The sequence below is a fragment of the Aythya marila genome, assembly GCF_965140915.1.
Source record: "Aythya marila genome assembly, chromosome: 1".
NCBI classification, from domain to species: domain Eukaryota; kingdom Metazoa; phylum Chordata; class Aves; order Anseriformes; family Anatidae; genus Aythya; species Aythya marila.
The window spans coordinates 30,468,176-30,486,271 of NC_139042.1; the positions used below are offsets into that span (position 1 = coordinate 30,468,176).

General features: G+C 49.1%; 1 protein-coding gene across 4 annotated transcripts in view; it reads left to right on the plus strand.

The window, feature by feature from the left end:
- Positions 1-17,017, plus strand: part of TSC22D1 (TSC22 domain family member 1) — a 78,005-nt gene extending 60,988 nt beyond the window's left edge. Inside the window, exons 1-3 of one of the 4 annotated variants that reach the window (XM_082759578.1) lie at positions 9,974-9,994; positions 14,695-14,746; positions 15,530-17,017. In XM_082759578.1, the coding sequence (XP_082615704.1) occupies positions 14,744-14,746; positions 15,530-15,802 (276 nt within the window). In that variant the 5' untranslated portion in view covers positions 9,974-9,994; positions 14,695-14,743 and the 3' untranslated portion in view covers positions 15,803-17,017. Of the gene's footprint in view, positions 1-9,973; positions 9,995-13,966; positions 14,275-14,694; positions 14,747-15,529 lie in introns of those variants that run through there. The other 3 variants (XM_082759576.1, XM_082759577.1, XM_082759575.1) reach the window with 3 other exon arrangements.
- Positions 17,018-18,096: the final 1,079 nt, after the last annotated feature.

Consider the following 18,096-nt stretch of genomic DNA (forward strand, 5'->3'; position numbering starts at 1 on the left):
GCATGAACTAAGGAAAGAGCCACAACAGGCTGGATGTTTTTGCTTCTTTATACAGAGAAAAGAGTTGGACGCTTCCATTTTCATTATTTTCGCCTTTTCCAAAAGCTGTCGTCGTGAGACAGCGGTGTCATGGCACAGGGTGATGAATCGAAGCGCTGGCCTGCCAAGAGAAATTGCAGGGCTTTAGCAACCACTTACCGTAGATTTAGTTTCTTAATCCTTCCCTTCTGATGTTTTGCTCTTCCCCGAAAAATCCGGAGTTTCCAGAAATGTTTTCTATTTTTCAGATGTTGTATTAAACGTACCAACAAATAACATCTGCCATTACCTTTCTTTTGGATATTTTTAGCTCGTAATTCCTTTATCCTCTTCACTCCCACATGCAGTTCCTGACCCTGCTGTCTTTAATGCCTTGTTCTCCTTGCTGTTTTCTCTGGCTACTTTTTCTCCCTGTTCTTTCCCTGCTTCCACTTGCTGTTTTATTTCTATTTTCTTTTTTCTCTCTCATTGTTATGTCTGTCTTTAGTTCACTGACACGTTTTTTCTAGTCCCCAGGTCTGTAGTTAGGTGGTTTTCTTGTGATTCTGTTACTTAATATTCGATTTCATTATAAACACGTCCTTTCAGCTCTGTCTCGTTAATAACAGTGTATGTAAAAATAATCTCTCATCCTCTGAGATACAGTAATACCCTTTCGAACCTTTCTGCATTTAGCTTCCCAGAATAACCTCCAGAGCTCTTACTTACCCGATTTGAGCAATTCCTTTCAAGAAAAGGATTGATAATTGCTGGCTACGGATCCAAAGTCACAATCTCAGGTTTAAAAGAGGGGCGTTTTGGTACATCTGGACTTTCTTCAGTTCTGTGCTGCGTACTGATAAGGGAAGAAATAAATACACAGGCAGAAGGCGTTGGAAGAAAATGCTTTGTCAGAAGCAGCTCATTTCAGAACGGCTTGCTGTTGTTACGTAGCCAGATCAGAACATTGAAGGTTGTGGCTTTCAGTCCTTGTGAAACAAACAGTGCTGAATGCGCTGGATTTCCAAAAATACCCAAATAAATACAGGGTAAAAGAAATGTTGATGGTAAAAATAAGAAACTACGGGATTAGTGCTGTCTCCTGATGCCTGCTGAAATAACAAACGCTTAGGGGCAGGGTATTGGTGACACACGAACTACTGGGGCTTAGTCATGGGGGGGAAAATACTTGCCTAATATCCGTGGCTCCAAGTGGCAAGGTATTGGCTTTGCTGCCTGGGGTGTTGTGTTGTTGCTGCTGTTGTCCTGTGAAATCTCTCTATAGGGGATCTTGGAGATACACGCTGGTTTCCGTGAAGGTTTTAGGGAGGTTTGTAGCCACCACTGGAGTTATTTGTGGGAAGGGTTGCTGTGCAAAACATGTGTCAGGTGCTGCAGCTCCCCTTCCAGCAGCGAGCTGCCGATGGTTCTCCTCCTGTGAAAATGTTGGGAAAAAAAAAAAAAGCTTTTAATTATCAATCCTTTTTCTTACAGAGTTTAAAAGCTTTACAAAGAGTTCCTGGTATTGAGGAAAACTTGTTACAGGTTACTGCTAGCCCACACCTCATGATGTACCTCGGTGTGGGCAGCATGCTGACTTGTTTAGCTGTCCTTTGAAGGTTTTGGGTATTGAGGTACAACCGCTGCTCCCTTGGGGAGCTGCCCTCTTGAACAGAAAGGTTTGTGTCCTGCTTAGTGCCCTATTTGTCTGTGGAAATTAATTTACCCTTGACCTTGAGGCTCTGTTTCATGGGTTGTACGACTGGCAACTTCATCGTGCTCTGAAGTCTTTTTAAGATCCAAATGTACGGGAGTGCTGGGGGAGGATGCCTTCCCCTCCGGTCTAGCTGCTACCCAGGAACCCTTCCTTGTTTGTTTCGTGTTCAGCTGATGTAACACGGGAAATAAATTGACAACCCCTTGCAGCAAAAAGTGCTGAGCCGCTGTTGCTGTGCTGTGTCAGTCTGCGTTAATCAGGCTCCTTCTTAATCACATTCTGCTCATTTGGATTTCACAGGTGCTAGAGCAAAGGAAGGGAACGGTGCTAAGAGATTAGCATAGTGTGGCCAGGGGAAAGACATCTCACCTGGAGAAGCTGAAGAGATAGGAGGCTCGTCTTCCTGAACACCTCTGGTTTTACTCCTCTCCATAGTACAAAAAACCATAAATCAGTCACATGGACACATTTCCACTCTGAATACACTTGAAGACCTTTTGTTCTGGTCTGTGATGCAATGCTGGGAGCTCAGTGATTTCCCTTTAGTGGCAGGTAAAGTGTTCACTCGCATTGCTCACTGTGGTTCTTGGAGGAGACTGGCTCCCTGCAGCTGCCCTGTCATGCTTGTGGCGTCTTCCAAATCTCTGTAAATAAGAAATCCCTCCTGGATCTGCTCCAGAGGTTCAAATTCATCTCTCTTTAGCAGCCAGGGCGGTTGATGCTTCAAAACTGCCTCACCAGAATTAACTAGCCAGAGTTTTTACAAAGTCTCAGCTATGTGATGTGAGTCATTTCTTTAAAAGAAACCAACTGAACCAGCTGTTAGAAGAATATTCTCTCAAGAGTTAAGCACTAAGTGATCTCTTCTTGTGCAGGAGCTCCCTAAGCTGCAGGCTGACAGGTAGGAGGATGCCACAGGAGCGTTAAACTTGCCTGCTTGCCTGCCTGCCTTTTTTTTAGGTTGTCCTGTAGCCCACTTCCTGGGCTAGATGGGTATTTCTGATGAAATTATAAAGCAAAATAGAACAGCAGGTTAATTGTGTGCAATTGTAATGCTCATTTTTCACTGAAAAGCTTAAAGCTCGCCTTCTGTATTGCTTGGTGGTAATTGGGAAGGATTTCAAACAATATTCCAAAGATGCACAGCTGTGATGTTGATAGCTAAAGATGCTTTTTTTTTTTAGTTGCTTCATGGTGAGCTGAAATAAACTGCAACTAGAGAAGAAAAACTTATAACATCAGCCTAAAATACGAAGAGTGCAAAGATCCAGCCGTGTCTTCTGCTGCTACAGTGTTTAGGATGAGGCACTTCCCAGGCCTGGCATCTGCACACTTGTCTTTCACTCCAGTGCTTTGGCTTTCATTACGGTGTCTGTGTACAGCTTCTGGTAGTTTTTTTTTTCTGCCTCTTCATGTCGGTTTCACTTCCTTTGATATTTCAGCACGCATTGCTTCACTGCTGAGCTCTAATGAATATTTTCTGAGATCGGGTTTGTTTTCGTGTGCTGCTGTCTCTGCTGAGCAGCCTTGCGAAACGCTCCTTGCCAAGTGCACCATAAAGATTGATCAAGGTGTGTGCGTGCTGCTGGGAGCAAAGCATAAAAAAATACGTAAGGTATGATGCAAAGGGTGCCCGGAGCATCTCCCCTAACAGTAAGCACTGTGAATTTGTATAAATTGGGTGGTTTTTAACTTACAAAGTTGTAGTCTTTGGAGGCTGTTGTTGCATCAGTGTCTTAAATCAGTCTTAGATCTGTTCTAGTAATTTTAATGCTGAAATATGTGAAGGATTGCAGATGTGTGAGTTTGAAACTTCGCAAAGGGCTCGAATGCTTTGTTTGGCCTGTGCTCTGCTCCATCAGGCACCAGTATTCGCACCAGAATTTTAAACCCCTCCTTAGTTTGCTGCTTCATAGCAAAATAGGTATTTCTACCGAGGGTTTTTTTTTTTTTATGTCTGTCATCTAAAGATTGGCTTGCCTTTTATTTTTTGCTTTTTTTTCCCCCGTGTTAAAAGCTGAGATTATTCAAGCTGTCTCCGAAGTCCTCCCCAGCCCGTGGAAAGCGAACCTGCCAAGCGTTTACTCGGCGGAGGTAGGGCAGCTCCCCCGGCGGGCCGTGACGTGCTCGGGAGCTGAACTTCATTCAGACTGACACACGCGGTAAATGTTCTTGGCTGGGCGCCAGCTTAATTCACTTAGCTTGAATCTAAGCTGGTGCATTTCTGCGTTGTTTTTTTTTTTTTATTTTCTTATTAAAAACAAAGCTGTTGGGGAGTACAGCAAGCCGAACGTCTCGCAGTGCTCTCCCCCCTTCCCCTTTGGGGGCATCCCAGCTATCGGGGTGTGTGTGGGGGAAGCGAGGTACCCTGATGCGATGATGCATGAAATCTTGTTGTTTTTTTTTTTTTTTTTTTGTTTCATTAAATGCTAAAACTTATCCATATCTGACATCCTAGTGTACCCACGGTGATAATTCATCTGTGCGCAATCTGTCACTTTACATAACAGCCAGGATGGTTCAGGACAAAGGAAGGAAAGCAGAGCTCGGTGCTGAGTTCTCGAATGTGACAGCAGAAGAAAGCAGATCCTTGTACTTCAGGCTTTTTTTTCTTTTTTTTTTTCAGTTGCAGCTAGAGGCTATTTTTCAAAGCAGTAAAAATGTTCCATCACTTGGTTCATCCAGCTGACTTACAATTTCGCTGTGGTTTCTATTACCTGCAAGTTGTTGACCTACACATAACTGAGCAATATTTTTAATTACTTGGACGCCTTGTAACCAGAACAGGCGCTTTTGTGGGCACGGTTGCGAGCAAAATCACGCGGTTATCGGCATACCTGGCCCTGAAGTGGTTGTGTTTTAAAATTTAATTTGGTCTCAGCCTAGCAACTGACACAGCAAATCCTTCGCTGTTTTTCTTGAAGGTGGCAAATTGAACCGATAAAACTCCTCTGGGGCGCGAACACCCCAAATAACAAGGTGATGCGTCGCAGCTATGAATATGCGCTTTTGGGTCAGTGGTATGGAAACAGCTCTACGTATAATAGCTGGAGAATTAGCTTTAAATAAAGCCTGTGAGTGTTAAAGCCTGCTTTTACTGTGAATTTGCTGCCAGAACTGGGGCTGAGGCATGAGGCGCAGTGTTTCCGGAGATGGGAGCTTCTCCTTGTGCATCCAGCAGCAGACTTGCTTCTCTGCCAGACAGAGCAGCTGCATGTATCCAGTAGTCCTGCATCATACGTGCATATAGATAGATATATTCACCTTTCTTTGTCAGACTGGCTCTGTCATGGCTTCTTCAATAATCAGAGTAAATTACAAGGATTTTGGCATTAGCTTGTGAGGAGGAGGATGGAAAACTTTTTTTTTACAGTATCTTTTAATTTGTGTGTGGGCATGAGTTGATAGTACATATGGTTATCTATCTTCCATAAATTATATTTAGTGCTTGAAGATTGGTCTCTGAAAAATTGATTTATTTTTTTCCCCCACGTAATCTAACATTTATTTAATCATCCTTCTGACTACAAAGGAATCCCGGATTTGAGTCAGAGCAGTGCTGGAGCTGTGCTGCTGTAGGTGAGATGTGCACGTTACTGGACCTCGTTGTCAGCTGCCTCGATGGAGCTCCTCTACAGGGATCATCGTGGAATAGGAAGGGAGGAAGCAGAGACTGTCCAAGTAAAAGGTTAACATCGGCTTTTGTCCTTTCCCATGCCAACAGGCTCGTGTATTTGTTGGTTCGAGCACCCTGCAGGACATCTGTGACGGCTGCATGCACAGCAGCTAAGGAGGAAGGCTGTCTCCGTGCTGATGTCAGTGGTGCAGCTTTAGAGAGGGGAGCACAGGCAGCACAGATGGCAAAAAGGGTGTTAAAGAGGTTTGTGGGAAGGGCAGCTTAAAATCTGAAGCCATTGGGTGTTGGCTCAGCCAAGCCTGACCACCACTGATGGCAATCCTCCGGTCAGCTGTGGAGTGTACAGGATGCCGAGGGGGCTGTAGGACAAGTGATAAGGTGGTGGTGATACCAGCAGGATACCAGCCTAAATTATCTGAACTCCCTCTTGGCTCTGGGAGTGGGCAGCTATTCCCCCCCTGCCCGAAATTGTGTTATTTCTGTCCACCTGCTTCCTTTCTGACTCCTAGCCAAAATACTCCCCTCACGTGATGCTTGACTTGTCGGCTCAGACAGTTGGGGTTGGTTTTCTGCTGCCCTGTACCTTCCCTGCTTTTCTTTCCTATATAGTTTTTTGTGTTTGTGAGGAGGAATAGAGGAATAGACAGCAATCAGGGGAACTTTGAATTGATACAGGGCTCAGGAGGAGAGATGAGTTGTCTTAACCTGGCCTAAAGGGGAAGGCTCAAATGAATCAATCACATCTGTAACTTGCCGCCAGTCCTTGTGGTGATAGCGGGCAGGGGCAGGATTTGCCTGTGTAAATTTTGGGGGGCTAACCCGTTGGTTCCGTGTCTAATTACAGCTGTCATTAAGTGCTGGGGCTGATTGGAGTAGTACAGCTCGGCTGGCTGTGAGCACAATTAGCTACCTGTTAGCAGCGATCCCCTGCTTCACAACAAGCAGGAGCAGTCCGAATTAGAGGAGCCGGCGCTGCTGAAAGCAGATGCGTTTGCTTGAGATGTGAAAACCTAATCGTGAAGATGGTAATCTCTCTTGAAGCTTTATGTAACACAAAGCCACGTGATCCCGAGATCCGCCGTGTCGTCACCGTTTGCCCTTCTTGTTTTTGTTGATCGCCACCAACCACCACTGAACTCCGCAAACTTTGAATAGGAGCGAGGGGATAATCGTTAACGGGCAGGGCTCTGTGGTTCCTGCTCAGGGCTGCCAGGGATTGCAGGGTACTTCTTCAGGCTCTGTCTGGGGGAACTGGTCAGCAGGTACTACACAGATACATCAATGAGAGTGACGTTTCTCCAGAAGCGGGGCTCTGACGGGGTGACCATGAAAGTGTTCTTCTTGGAACTGGAGCAGCACCTAAAGAAGAGGTATTTAGAAAGCTGAAATCTTTTGATGCTTGCTTCACTTGTCTCTCTGTGTTGTTGTTATAAGGATTTCTTAAACCATTTTGTTTGAGCAAGTACTTAAATGCTTCTCCTAAACCCAAGTACTTGGCACTTGTTAAAACCATTTCAGGCTGTTTCAAGCTACGAGTATAATTCCAGTTGAGAGCACTGTGTCACGCAGAGTAGTGGTTTACTCATTCACCAGAAGTCTACGTGTCTTGAAGAGTCTTCACTGCAATATTCAAAATAATCCCTATTATAAAACATTTTCCATTCATGTTTTCTTTTCTCTTCTCAAAAACACATCACTGCAGTCATTCGGAAACTTAGGTGAGGTACTGCTAAACCCAAAACGAGAATTTGAATGTGGTTTGAATCATGTTATCAAACAATATTGTGTGTGTTCAGGCGTGTTTCAGAAATAGGATGTAGCATCTCCCACCTCAACACACTCAAGGCGCGGTTGTTCAGCCTTGCTGAATGCTTGGAAAGGCGATGAAATACAACTAGGTCTTCTGCAAGCTGCATTTATTAACCTAATTTCCCACGCAAACAGGGAAATGTGCAATGCACGCTTCACTTTGATCTGTTTCCCCTAGTGTGTAGAAGAAATACCCTGTAATTTGGTGAATGGGAAGAGTTATTTTACCGAGCTGATTTAAAATACGTGATAGAGGGGGGGAAATGCCCTACTTCGGATGCTGCTTAGTTATCGGTCTGTGCACAGGAGACAAATAGGCTGTGGTGGGAGGAAGCACGGGGCATGTTCCTCATAGCTTCGAGTCTCTGAACTGGTGCTTTTGTTACACCACACCCTTAAAACAAAAGCTACACAGCATAGTAGTGAAAACGTGTGATGGAGCCGAGGTGTGTGATGTTCCTCTGTCAGCTTCTGGCGTTGTCACGGTGTTTTGCTGTCACTCATTTTATTGCTACACACGGCGGCGTGATGTGGCAGCTCTGCTCAGAGACACGATTTGCACGGTAGCTTTATTCTGAGAGTTCGGGTGCTCTCTGCTGCGCGTTTTCGGCAGGCTGCTTCCTGTTTGCTTCTCGTTTGTTTGTGTTTCCTTCGGTGTCTCTTGCAGAGATGCTGGTTTTGCTCTGGCTGCTGTTCTCTAAATTAAGATTGAATGACTGTCGCGTCACCGGGGTTACAAGTGAAGGAGAAACTGAACTGCTTTTGCAGCCTATGCTGCATATGGTTATATTTCCCTTCCCAAACTGACCCTACTGAACACATAGGCCAAGTCCAAAGAAGACACGGTGTCTTTGGAGGGCGAGTGAAGCTGTGTGCAGCTTTCTGTAGGAAAGAAGGATGAATCCCAGGTCAGATGTCTCATTTCAGGCTCTCAGGATGCTACCACACAGTTGGTGTTCATCCCCTCTCACTGCCCCACGTGCAGTCCTTGGTCAATGGCAGTTTACAGGGGGCTGAGAAAGGTTTTTACTTTCAATAGAGTTAAATATTTTACACTTTTTCATTGTAAGCTTAGCTGCCAGAATCCCCATCAAGGCTGGATGGGACTTGGAGCAACCTGATGTAGTGGGAGGTGTCCCTGCCCATGGCAGGGGGGAGGGAACTGGGTGGTCTTTAAGGCCCCTTCCAACCCAAACCATTCGTGATTAAACGAATGAAGCCTGAGATTTAGATTCCAGGCACTTCAGCTCTTCCACAGTGCTTTGGAAAAGTGACCCCAAATTCCTACATGCTCCTGGGCAGCTGGAAATAGGGTCAATATGGGTGTGTGTGAGCTCCTGCTTCCTTTGTAGTCAAGACTGCAGGTAGGCAGTTGTGTCCACTCGAGATCTGGAGCATGTCAATGCCTCTCCATCCTGCTACTGAAAGAACAGTGCTGGGGTGTCCTCTACTTCTTCTTGAAACGTGGTTGGAAATAGAGATGATCTGGGTATTTGAAAGGGGAAGGAAAAAAAAAAAAAGCCAGATCTGGATTCAGATACTTTCAGCTTGGTTAAAGTGGAGCTTAACTAAGGGCATTTGGTCACTCTGGTGCTGGGCCATCTGATGATACCAAGGGGTGGAAAGCTCACCCTATATTTGTGGGCTAGTCCTCCCTACTATTTTTAAAAGGTAGGCTTTAATTCATCATTAACATACTAAACAGATGTGCTCTGATAAGTGAAATAAAGAAAGAATTGACAGCACCCAGCGTTTTCTCCTTTAGAAGTAACTGCTCCACTTAAACAGGTCCCAGTCCTTTCAAGGATTGTTTCGGGTACAATAACACCTCAGTCCATCAGCACAAGTAAATTCCTCTGCTATCTGAACCATTTCAGTGGTGGTTTTCTGCCTGCTTGGGTTTATCAGCAGCCAGCGTGATAATGCTCAGCGCTACAGAAACGGGGCTGGGGAGCACGTTTGGGCAACCTGACCGAAGGCAGGGGCACAGCTCAGCAGCACCACCTGTGACTCAAACCTTCACTTACCGCTGTTTTTGGTTACAATGATTAAACTGACTGATGGCACCTCCTCCTGCCCAGGGCCTCCAGCGGCCGGAAAGAGCCGGAGGAATTCCCCTGCTCCGTACCGGGTCAGGGCAGGCGATGACTGTGTGATGGCAGGCTGCCCGTGGGTGTTTCTGCAAGAGGTCACCTGTCCCTCGCCTGCTGGGGCACTGCCACCCTGCTTCCCTGGCTTCCCCGAGGAGGGACTTCAAGCCCGGGATGGCTGCAGACCCTTTTTCCTTCCCAAATGGGTTGTGGGGTGGCAGCTCAGTGTGGCTGCTGCTGGGCACCTGAGCTAACACCTCGCCTGGGAATGAGGAAATGTCCCTGGGAGCTGTTTGGGGCTCCCATGCGTTCCCAAACAGGTTACTCATCTCACACTGCTGCTGCTGGAATCGCTCGGGGTTGGGGTTTGTTGGGTTTTGGTTTTTGTCTTCAGCTGTAGAGGCTGCAGGTGTCATCTTGGTGACAGCGGTTTCTGGAGGATTAGGTAAGAGTTTTCAAGAAGTGTCGTGTTCCTGGTGCAGCCCGTAAGTGACTTCAGGCCTTGCTCTGTACGGAAGGCTCTTGGAACAGCTCGTGAAATGTATTTTAGGCAGATATCCACCAGGAAACCACCGTCAGTCTGAGGGAATGGGCTGGCCCGCTTCGTAACCCCAGCACCATTCATAAACTCGGCGAGCTCCCCATCGAGGTGATTACCCTTGTGTGGAGCAGCTCTGAAATACCGTGCTGTAATCCCCGCGGGCCGTGCGTGAGAAGATTAAGGTAAGGGGACATCTTCTGCTGGCAGCAGCTGGCTCAAGGGTGGCTAAATGAGGGCTTCACAGAAAGCCCTACAGGAAGCCCTAAAGCTCTTTTGGAGTGGTAGCAGGGTGCTGGGGAAGGCTGGACCCTGCTCCAAGGAGAGCAAGGTCTTTGGCTTTTATTTTTTTTCCTTTCTTTAAATGACGTGGAGCTCTGCCAGCCACTTGCAGGCTCTGGCCTGGAAGGTGCTCCGGGGACGTGCTCAAAATGTGCTGAGCTTGCACGTCTGCGCTGGCTGCTCTCTGGTTTGCAGTGTGGCAGGGCTACGGGAAATAAAAGCCGTGTTCAAGTAGGTAGCGCATCTTCCAGAGCCTTGAGGCAAAGTCAGATCAGATCGAAATGCCTCTTCAGCTGTCTTTAGGTAATTTTAAGTAGTTTTCAAGAACACCTCCATTCGTAGTCTTTACACCAAGCATCACATCTGCGTGGCTTTATTATGATTTCTTCCCCAAGCAAGGCAAGTTTCAATGTATTTTCCATGGAAGTGCTCTGCGGGGTGCCTTGTGTGGTGGTTGATAAGGGAAGGGAGGCTTTGGGGTGCCCTGCAGAGTGCAGTAACCCTGCTAAATCAGGTCATGGTTCTGGAAATTCCCCCCTTGCTTCCTGAAGGGCTGCTTGGAACAGCAGCTCTTGAATTTTCTCCACGTTTTTTAGGAAGTTGCCTGAAGCTGATGAGCTGGAAGTCCAGGCCCAGCTGCGGTAGTGCCCTGAGTGCTCAGAAACAAAGGGATTTGGTTAATGCACGTGCGCTAGAGCCAGGAGATCCAGGGGACTTGATTTGAAACGCGTTCCCTCAGTTGCCCAGCGATTTTTCTGATGCCTTTGAAGCCCTTTGCCTGTGACTGCAGAGAGCGAAGATACGGGTGAGGAACAGACTTGCATCCAGTTACCTGCTGAGGGAGGGAAGTGACATTGAACTCAAGAAGAGAAGCCTGCAAAAAGGTTGCAGGAGAAGCTGGAAGTGCCCCTAAAACCAGCTCTGGCCCCTAGAAGGTGTAAGGCACACACCTGTGAGTTGTTCCTCCTGGTGTGATAGGCGTCTGTCTGAAATACAGGCTTGCTTTCAGGGGTTGAATTGAAAAGGAAAAAGAGAGGAGAAGCACTAGCTGGTGAGAAGTACATGCCTGCTGCTATGCTGAATAATTTCTCGTGTGGTTAAATTATTAACTGATCCATTTTTTTTTTTAATTTGATGATGAAATCCCAGTGCAGTGCTGTGCGGGGTGTGTGTGTGCGCGCCACCGTCCTGGCATCAGCCCTATGGGGCAGGGGTGCTCGGGCTTCCCAAATGCTTGCCATGTCAGCGTGCCAAACCACATCCCGTCCTCGCTGTGTTTCTTTTGTGATGCTAGGTGTGACTCGAGATGCTCCAGTGACTCTCATTCTTCCCTTCTTCAGTTAATTTTGGAGTAGATGGTTGAAAAATCCCCTCTCGCGCTGTCAGGAGAACGAGTGGGATTAAATTTTAACGTAAGTGGCTTTTACTCCGAGGTGTTCTCCTCGGCTTTGAGAAGAGCACAGCACATGAAAGCTGCACGTAAGAGCAGGGAGTCGAATGCTCTTTTTATGAGTTAAATCTAGGATGATTTAAGCGGTTTCACAGAAAGGAAAAATGAATTTCAGCGCCGTGCTTGGGGTGGTGAGACCTAAAACGGTGACATTTTGTCACTTTTCCACGTATACTGTTTTATGGCACTAAATGCCATCCCAGGGATAGCAACAGCGCACAGAGCGAGGTTGTGTGTTTTTTTTGGGGGTGTGTGTGTGAAATACAAACCAATTCCTGGGTCTCATTTAAAACTTTTGAGGGCACTGACACGTTTGGTGGATCTCTTCCTGCTCGCAGCCTTTGGTTAAGAGCAGTTTACGGGACACCGAGGAGGATTTTTTTAATTAAGGCAAATATTTTATTCTTTGTCATTTTAAGCTTGGATTATGCAATCTGGGAAGCCTCTGATTCCCGGACTTGCAAACGTGCAAGTCCTTAAATTTAGGTGGTGCAGCATCTGGATGCCATTTCGGGCTTTGAGCTATGATCAACCTTGCTCAACTCCCAGAGGGGACTCGGAAACCCAACCCCATGGATGTGCACAGAGCAGGGGCCTTCATCCCGACCGCATCGCCAGGTAGTCAGCTAGGGATGATCTGAGGAAAGAAATGTCCCAAACATCACAACTGGTTAAAGATGGCCCGGATTTCCCTGTGGAGAGCTCGCTGACTGGTAAGGGGGGATCCTCTCTGTGCGTCCTAATATCCAGGTACTCAATACAGACCTCATCTTTTGTCAGCATTAAAACTTGGTGTCCTTAAAGACCAGAGCTACGGGTTTGAGGCTGGAGATTCTGTGTTTTTAACTTACACTTCTGTCTTTTTTTATTGGATCTTATTGTATATAAAAAAAAATCTGACTTACTGAGGGGAAAGAAATTATCGTACGGTTTCTCCGCTCTCGTTGAAATGAGGAAAAAAAATCCTGGCCTGTTGAAATCAATAACCCTTCAGCCCTTGGTTTCATGCAGCCGGAGTTGTTTCTTCAGGTTGTTAGGATCTGAGCAGTTTCACAGAAGTTTGATGCTGGGAAAACAGCTGTCGGTACCTCTAGGATACCTGTAGGATACCTCTAGCTTTGAGTTGGGGGCCCAGCCCAAAGCTGAGATTGATTTCAGCTCTGGGAGATGCTTGTGCAGGGCGTCCCGTGCTGGCACCCGAAGGAAGCCCACCTTGGCGAGGTGCTTGATGGATAAAGAGGTATTTTTATTATTATTTTTTTTAACAAGCACGCAGAAGCAGGCTCGCGTGGAGACAAAAGGATTCTGTGCTGCAGCTTACCTCATTATGTGCTTAAGATGAGAAGCACTTCAAAGAGGAGTGCTTAGCGGGATTAAATTGAGACAAGAGGAAATTATTTAATGGGAGAAGCGGCGTTTCAGATCTCCAACACCACCAAAGCCGAAGCTCGCTCAAAAGTTGCTGGCTCTGGTCTGTGTTTTGATATAAGCATTATTTCTGCACGCTGCTTGCTTGGCCCTATAGCACTCCGCTCGGTGACACCGCAGCCATCCTCCTGAGCCCCTGCGGGAGCTTTATTTTATAGGGTGGGCAGAGCAGAGCGTGCACGTCAACGCGCAGCCCTACAGCTTTCTGGGGAATCACAACCCGGGCTCGTGGGCAGCTAAAAACAGGCGGAGGAATTTGCCGAGAGCCCACGCTGTAAAGTTGGTGGTGGAATAGGGTTAAGGACCCGAGCCTCGGGACTCGGGATCCTGTCTGTTATTTGGGGATATTTATTAATGCCGGGTGTGCGTGGGGTGGTTTCCCTGCTGGTGCCTTTTCGGGTGAAGCAGGGAGCTGAGAAGGATGGGGCCGCTCTCCTTAGCCCTAAGGGGCTTCCCCCCTGCCCCGGACACGTGTGGGGCCGGGCGGGCTCCGTGCTCCGCGCTGCGTTTTGGGGCGGATTTGGGGCGGATTTGGGATGGATTTGGGGTCCCCCCCCTGTACACACACACACACAGCCAGGGGGCCGGCAGGTGGCGGTGTCGGCGAGGCAACGGGGCCGGGCTCCTGCCCGCCAGCCGCTTCCCCGCGTTTTTAAGTTGCTTTTGCTGAATTGCACCATTTCCTACCGAATTTTTTGAATAGGGAGGGGGCAGCTTGGATTGAGGGGGGGGTCCCAAGACCCCCCCACACCCCCTCGGGTCTCACTTTAAAGCGATGTGGGGGATGCAGGGGCCGTGCCCCCCCCCTCCCTGTGCCCACCAATTTGGGGTGTGTGTGTGGGGGGTGCTCAGAGCAGGGCGGGGGGGGGGGGCTGGGGGAGAGGGAGGGAGGGAGGGGGGGCTCCCTTAATGAGATGCAGGAGGGGGCGTGGCCTGGCGGCGGCTCAGCCAATGGGCGGCGGCGGCGGCGCATAAAAGCTGGGGGGGGCCGGGATGGCCGGGTTTTGTGCGGCGCGGCCCCGCAGCTCGCCCCGCGGCTCGCCCGGCGCCGGCCAGCCCCGGCCCCATCCCGGTAGCCCCCCGGCTCCCCGCCCCGTCCCGTGTCCCCTTCCTCGTCCCCTTCCTCATCCTCTTCGTCCCCGTGGGCTCTGTCGCGGGGAGCGCTCCCGGCCGCGCTCGCATGAGCGCCCGATGTTGTAGAGCGGTGGCGATGGATCTCGGGGTCTATCAGCTGCGGCATTTCTCCATCTCCTTCCTCTCGTCCCTGCTGGGCACCGACAGCTCCTCCCTGAGGCTCGACAGTAGGTAAAGAGGCACGCAGGGGGGATTTATTTTGGGGGTGAGGGGTAAAAGGGGGGCGGCACGACCCCCGGAGCCGCATCCTTTGTCCGCGCACAGCCGCACCGCTGCCCGCCTGCCCCTATCGGGATCGGGATTGGGATTAGGGTTGGGGTCAGGACCGGGATTGGGATTAGGACCGGGACAGGGAGCGGGGAGCGGGGAGCGGGGCCGCCGCCCCCAGCCCAGCGCCGTCCCCCCGCCGTGCCCGGGGGGGGCAGCCCGGGGGCGGCCGCCCCGCTCGCAGCGCTGCAGCCCCAGCATCCCGCCGGGGCTCGGGAGGGATCCGGCCGCCCCTAAGCCCTCCGGTCCTTATTTTGATTTTTATGGTGTTTTTTTTTTTTTTTTTCTCTCTCTTTTTTTTTTTTTTCCTCCTTTTTCTCGCAGCTCCTCTGGTGCAAGCGTGGTAGCGATCGACAACAAGATCGAGCAAGCGATGGTACGTACGGCGCCGGGAGGCTTGTGGGGCCGGGCAGGGACCCCTTAGCTTTTGGGGTTTTGTGTTTTTGGGGTTTTGTGTTTTAGGGTTTCATGGTTTTGGGGTTTCGTGTTTTTAGGGTTTCGTGTCCGGGGCTGGGGGCTTTGCCCATCAGGCTTCACCACGGGGCTGTTCTCACCACAGCCCATGACGGCTGGGTGCCGGTGCGTTGGGGCAGCACGCAGCATTTTGCCCTATTCCCTCATTTTTTCCCCCTGCTTTCTAATTCATTTTTTAATCGATTTTGCTGCTTTCCTCGGCGCATCCCGCGCCCTACAAACAGGCGCAGCCCCCTGGAGGCGGCCGGGGCAGCCCGGGGGGGCTGGGGCCCGGCAGTTCCCGGCGTGGGGGTCCGGTCCCGTGCCGGTGCCCGGTGCCCGCCGCCCGCTCCCTTTGTTGGCGGAGCGGTGCCGGAGCCGGAGCCGCCGCTCTCCCGGGAGGGCTCCGCCGGCCGGCTGTTGCTAGGCAAAGTGCGAGCCTTTAACAACCGGCTATAAATAACTCGGCCGCTCATTGGCCGCGCCGCGCCCTGACGTCACCCGCGGCCGCGGCCGGCCGGCGGCAGGGGAGGGAAATGCGGCAACCTGCGCCCAGAACTGGCTGCAGCCGGCGCGGCGGGGGGCGTGGCCTGAAGGGAGGGGGGCGTGGCTTGATGGGAGGGGGGCGTGGCTTGCGGCGCGCCACCCGGCGCACGTGTTCGGCCGTGCCCTGATGTCCCCCTCTCCCCCGCGTGTCGCCCCCCAGGACCTGGTGAAGAGCCACCTGATGTACGCCGTGCGCGAGGAGGTGGAGGTGCTGAAGGAGCAGATCAAGGAGCTGATCGAGAAGAACTCGCAGCTGGAGCAGGAGAACACGCTGCTGAAGACGCTGGCCAGCCCCGAGCAGCTCGCCCAGTTCCAGGCGCAGCTGCAGACGGGGTCCCCGCCGTCCTCCTCGCAGTCCCAAGGGACGACGACGCAGCAGCAGCAGCAGCAGCCCGCCCAGCCGGCCTCACAGGGATCGGGGCCTTCAGCGTAGCCGCCCATGGCATTGCCGTCGTGACCGCCGGCCCCTGGACTGCCCGGAGCGAGGAGGACTGTAGCGGGAATCCGCCCGACATCCATTTCGGCGCGTGTCGCAGCCTGGACTGAGGACTCGGTGCCCTGCACGCATCACTACGAGAGGCTTCCCGCCCGCCCACCGCCATGTTACGCGCTCATCTCTCCCTCTCTTCCCTCCCTTCCCCCTTTGGCTTGAAGGAGTCTTTGTTCTTAGGTTGGTTTAATAAAATAAACTTCTTCCAGAGAATTAGCACAAGTACACTGGGGACTGGAGCAGCTTCTGCAGATGGCTGAAGAACGAAGCTGCACGCCTGAATATTTTTGTTTTTGTTGTTTTTTTTTTGGTTTGTTTTTAAATCTTCCACTCATCCAGTGATGCTACCGATACAAGTGCTTTTCAAGCTTGGAACACGTGAAGAAATAGACTGGAGTTTAAAAAACGAAAGGCGATGGCTCGATCCCCAGAGAGCACCGGGGTTCCAAAGTGAGGACTGGTGCGTAGGATCTGAGAGGAAGAGGGAGAAAGGTAAACTCAGTGTTTAACACTTAATTGTCACCTGAAACCTTAAGTGCAAATACTTGCACCGTTTTCTGCAGCAGTGGACAGGTGCATAAAGCTGTATTATATATAGAAGGCAGGTAGGTGACACACAGTTGGGTCATAGGATAATTACAATGAAGGTTATTTGCCTACTGTACATTTGTGTATTTAGTGTAATTACTTTGTAAAATAGAAAAAACTGTAACTATTTAGGTTGTACAGATTGAAGTTTAGTTGTTTCATTGGCTGATCTGAAAAAGTTTGGAAAGTCTTTTTTTTTTTTTTTTTTTTTTAATGCTACATAAATAAGAATGCACCTACGCAACTGTTCAGAATTTGGCAGGTTTATGCTGTTTGTGTAACTTCTGAAGTTCCCTGGCTGCTGATTATCTTGAAGTAAATCTTTGTTCATTGTAGTTTGGTTTAAGACAGGAAAAACCACTCCAAAAATTATTATCAAACCCTGCTAGCAAAGAATTTAAAAAAAAGAAAAAAAAAAAAATTGGATTTCCCAGTATGGATTTTTGCATATGATCTGTATAGTAGTATGCATATGTTTTTGTGCATGTTCTCTAAACAGTTGTAACACGTCAATGTATTTAACTGTTGCACTTGTCAACTTTCAATAAAGCATACAATGTTGATAAATCACTGTTTGCATATTGTAATCATGTCAGCTGCGGTCACTTCAGCATGTTGCAACTGGGCTCTGCCTGAGCGGAGAGATGAGGAAGTGGTGTGGAAGTGCCAGGAGCACCACTGGGTGCTTTTTGTACCTTGAAGAGCAGGAGCATGGACCCAGCAGCGAGCCGCAGCGAGATGCTCTCTGAAGCTTTTGGTGCTTAGACCTGGCTGAAACGTTGGATGGCCACAAATACCTCGCTTTCACACCCGCAGCTCTTACCTCGATTGTTTTTCTGCAAGTTGAAATTGTGCAAACTTGGTGTTAATTGTGCCTTGTGGGATTGTGGAGGAGAATTTCCAAGTTCTTCATGGAGATAAAAAGCACTTTCAGCTTGGAAAAAGCGCTTATTTCCTCTTCGGTAATCATGATTAAAATAGAAGTGAACCAAAACCTACAAAGCTACTGGCGAAGGCTCGTAGGTAACAGCAAGACTGCAGCCTGCAACTGGGGTAGCAAAGGGCTTTGCAGCTTACAGTGGATCCTGGGCAACTGATGAAGTACGAAATGATTAGTCCTTTACAGACTGGTAGGACAGTATTTTGTCATGGAAAGCACCATCCTAAAAACTGAGTGCAGGAATTTGGCTTGAAATGTGAAGGGTAATTACAAAGTTGTTACGGAGTCTTTTGCAGGGTAGCATGCAGTGAATACTGGTGAGTGAATATCAGGAGCTACAGTTCCTGGGGAACAACGTTACTGTGGATAAATGTGCAGCAGAGGAAACAAGAAGGCTGTGGGCTCAAAGGCAGGAGAGACTTTCTTTCTGTGATTGAGAACTAAATCTTGCTTTTGGGTTCAGCTCATGCAGTGGTTCAGGCGCTGCTGGGCTGTGTTAGGGCACAAGGAGCTGTGTCAGATACCCTTGCTGGGATTAGTATATCAAAGCAAGTGCCTATGTCCCTGTGGGAATGTGAACTGTAATTTGTAGTTTGCATTCTCGAGGTTTCAGTATATAATTTAAAAGTATCCTTAATGAGGAAACAACTGAGAGAAAAGCTAGATGCTTTTTTTTTTTTTTTTTTTTTTTTTTCTAATGGATTAAGCT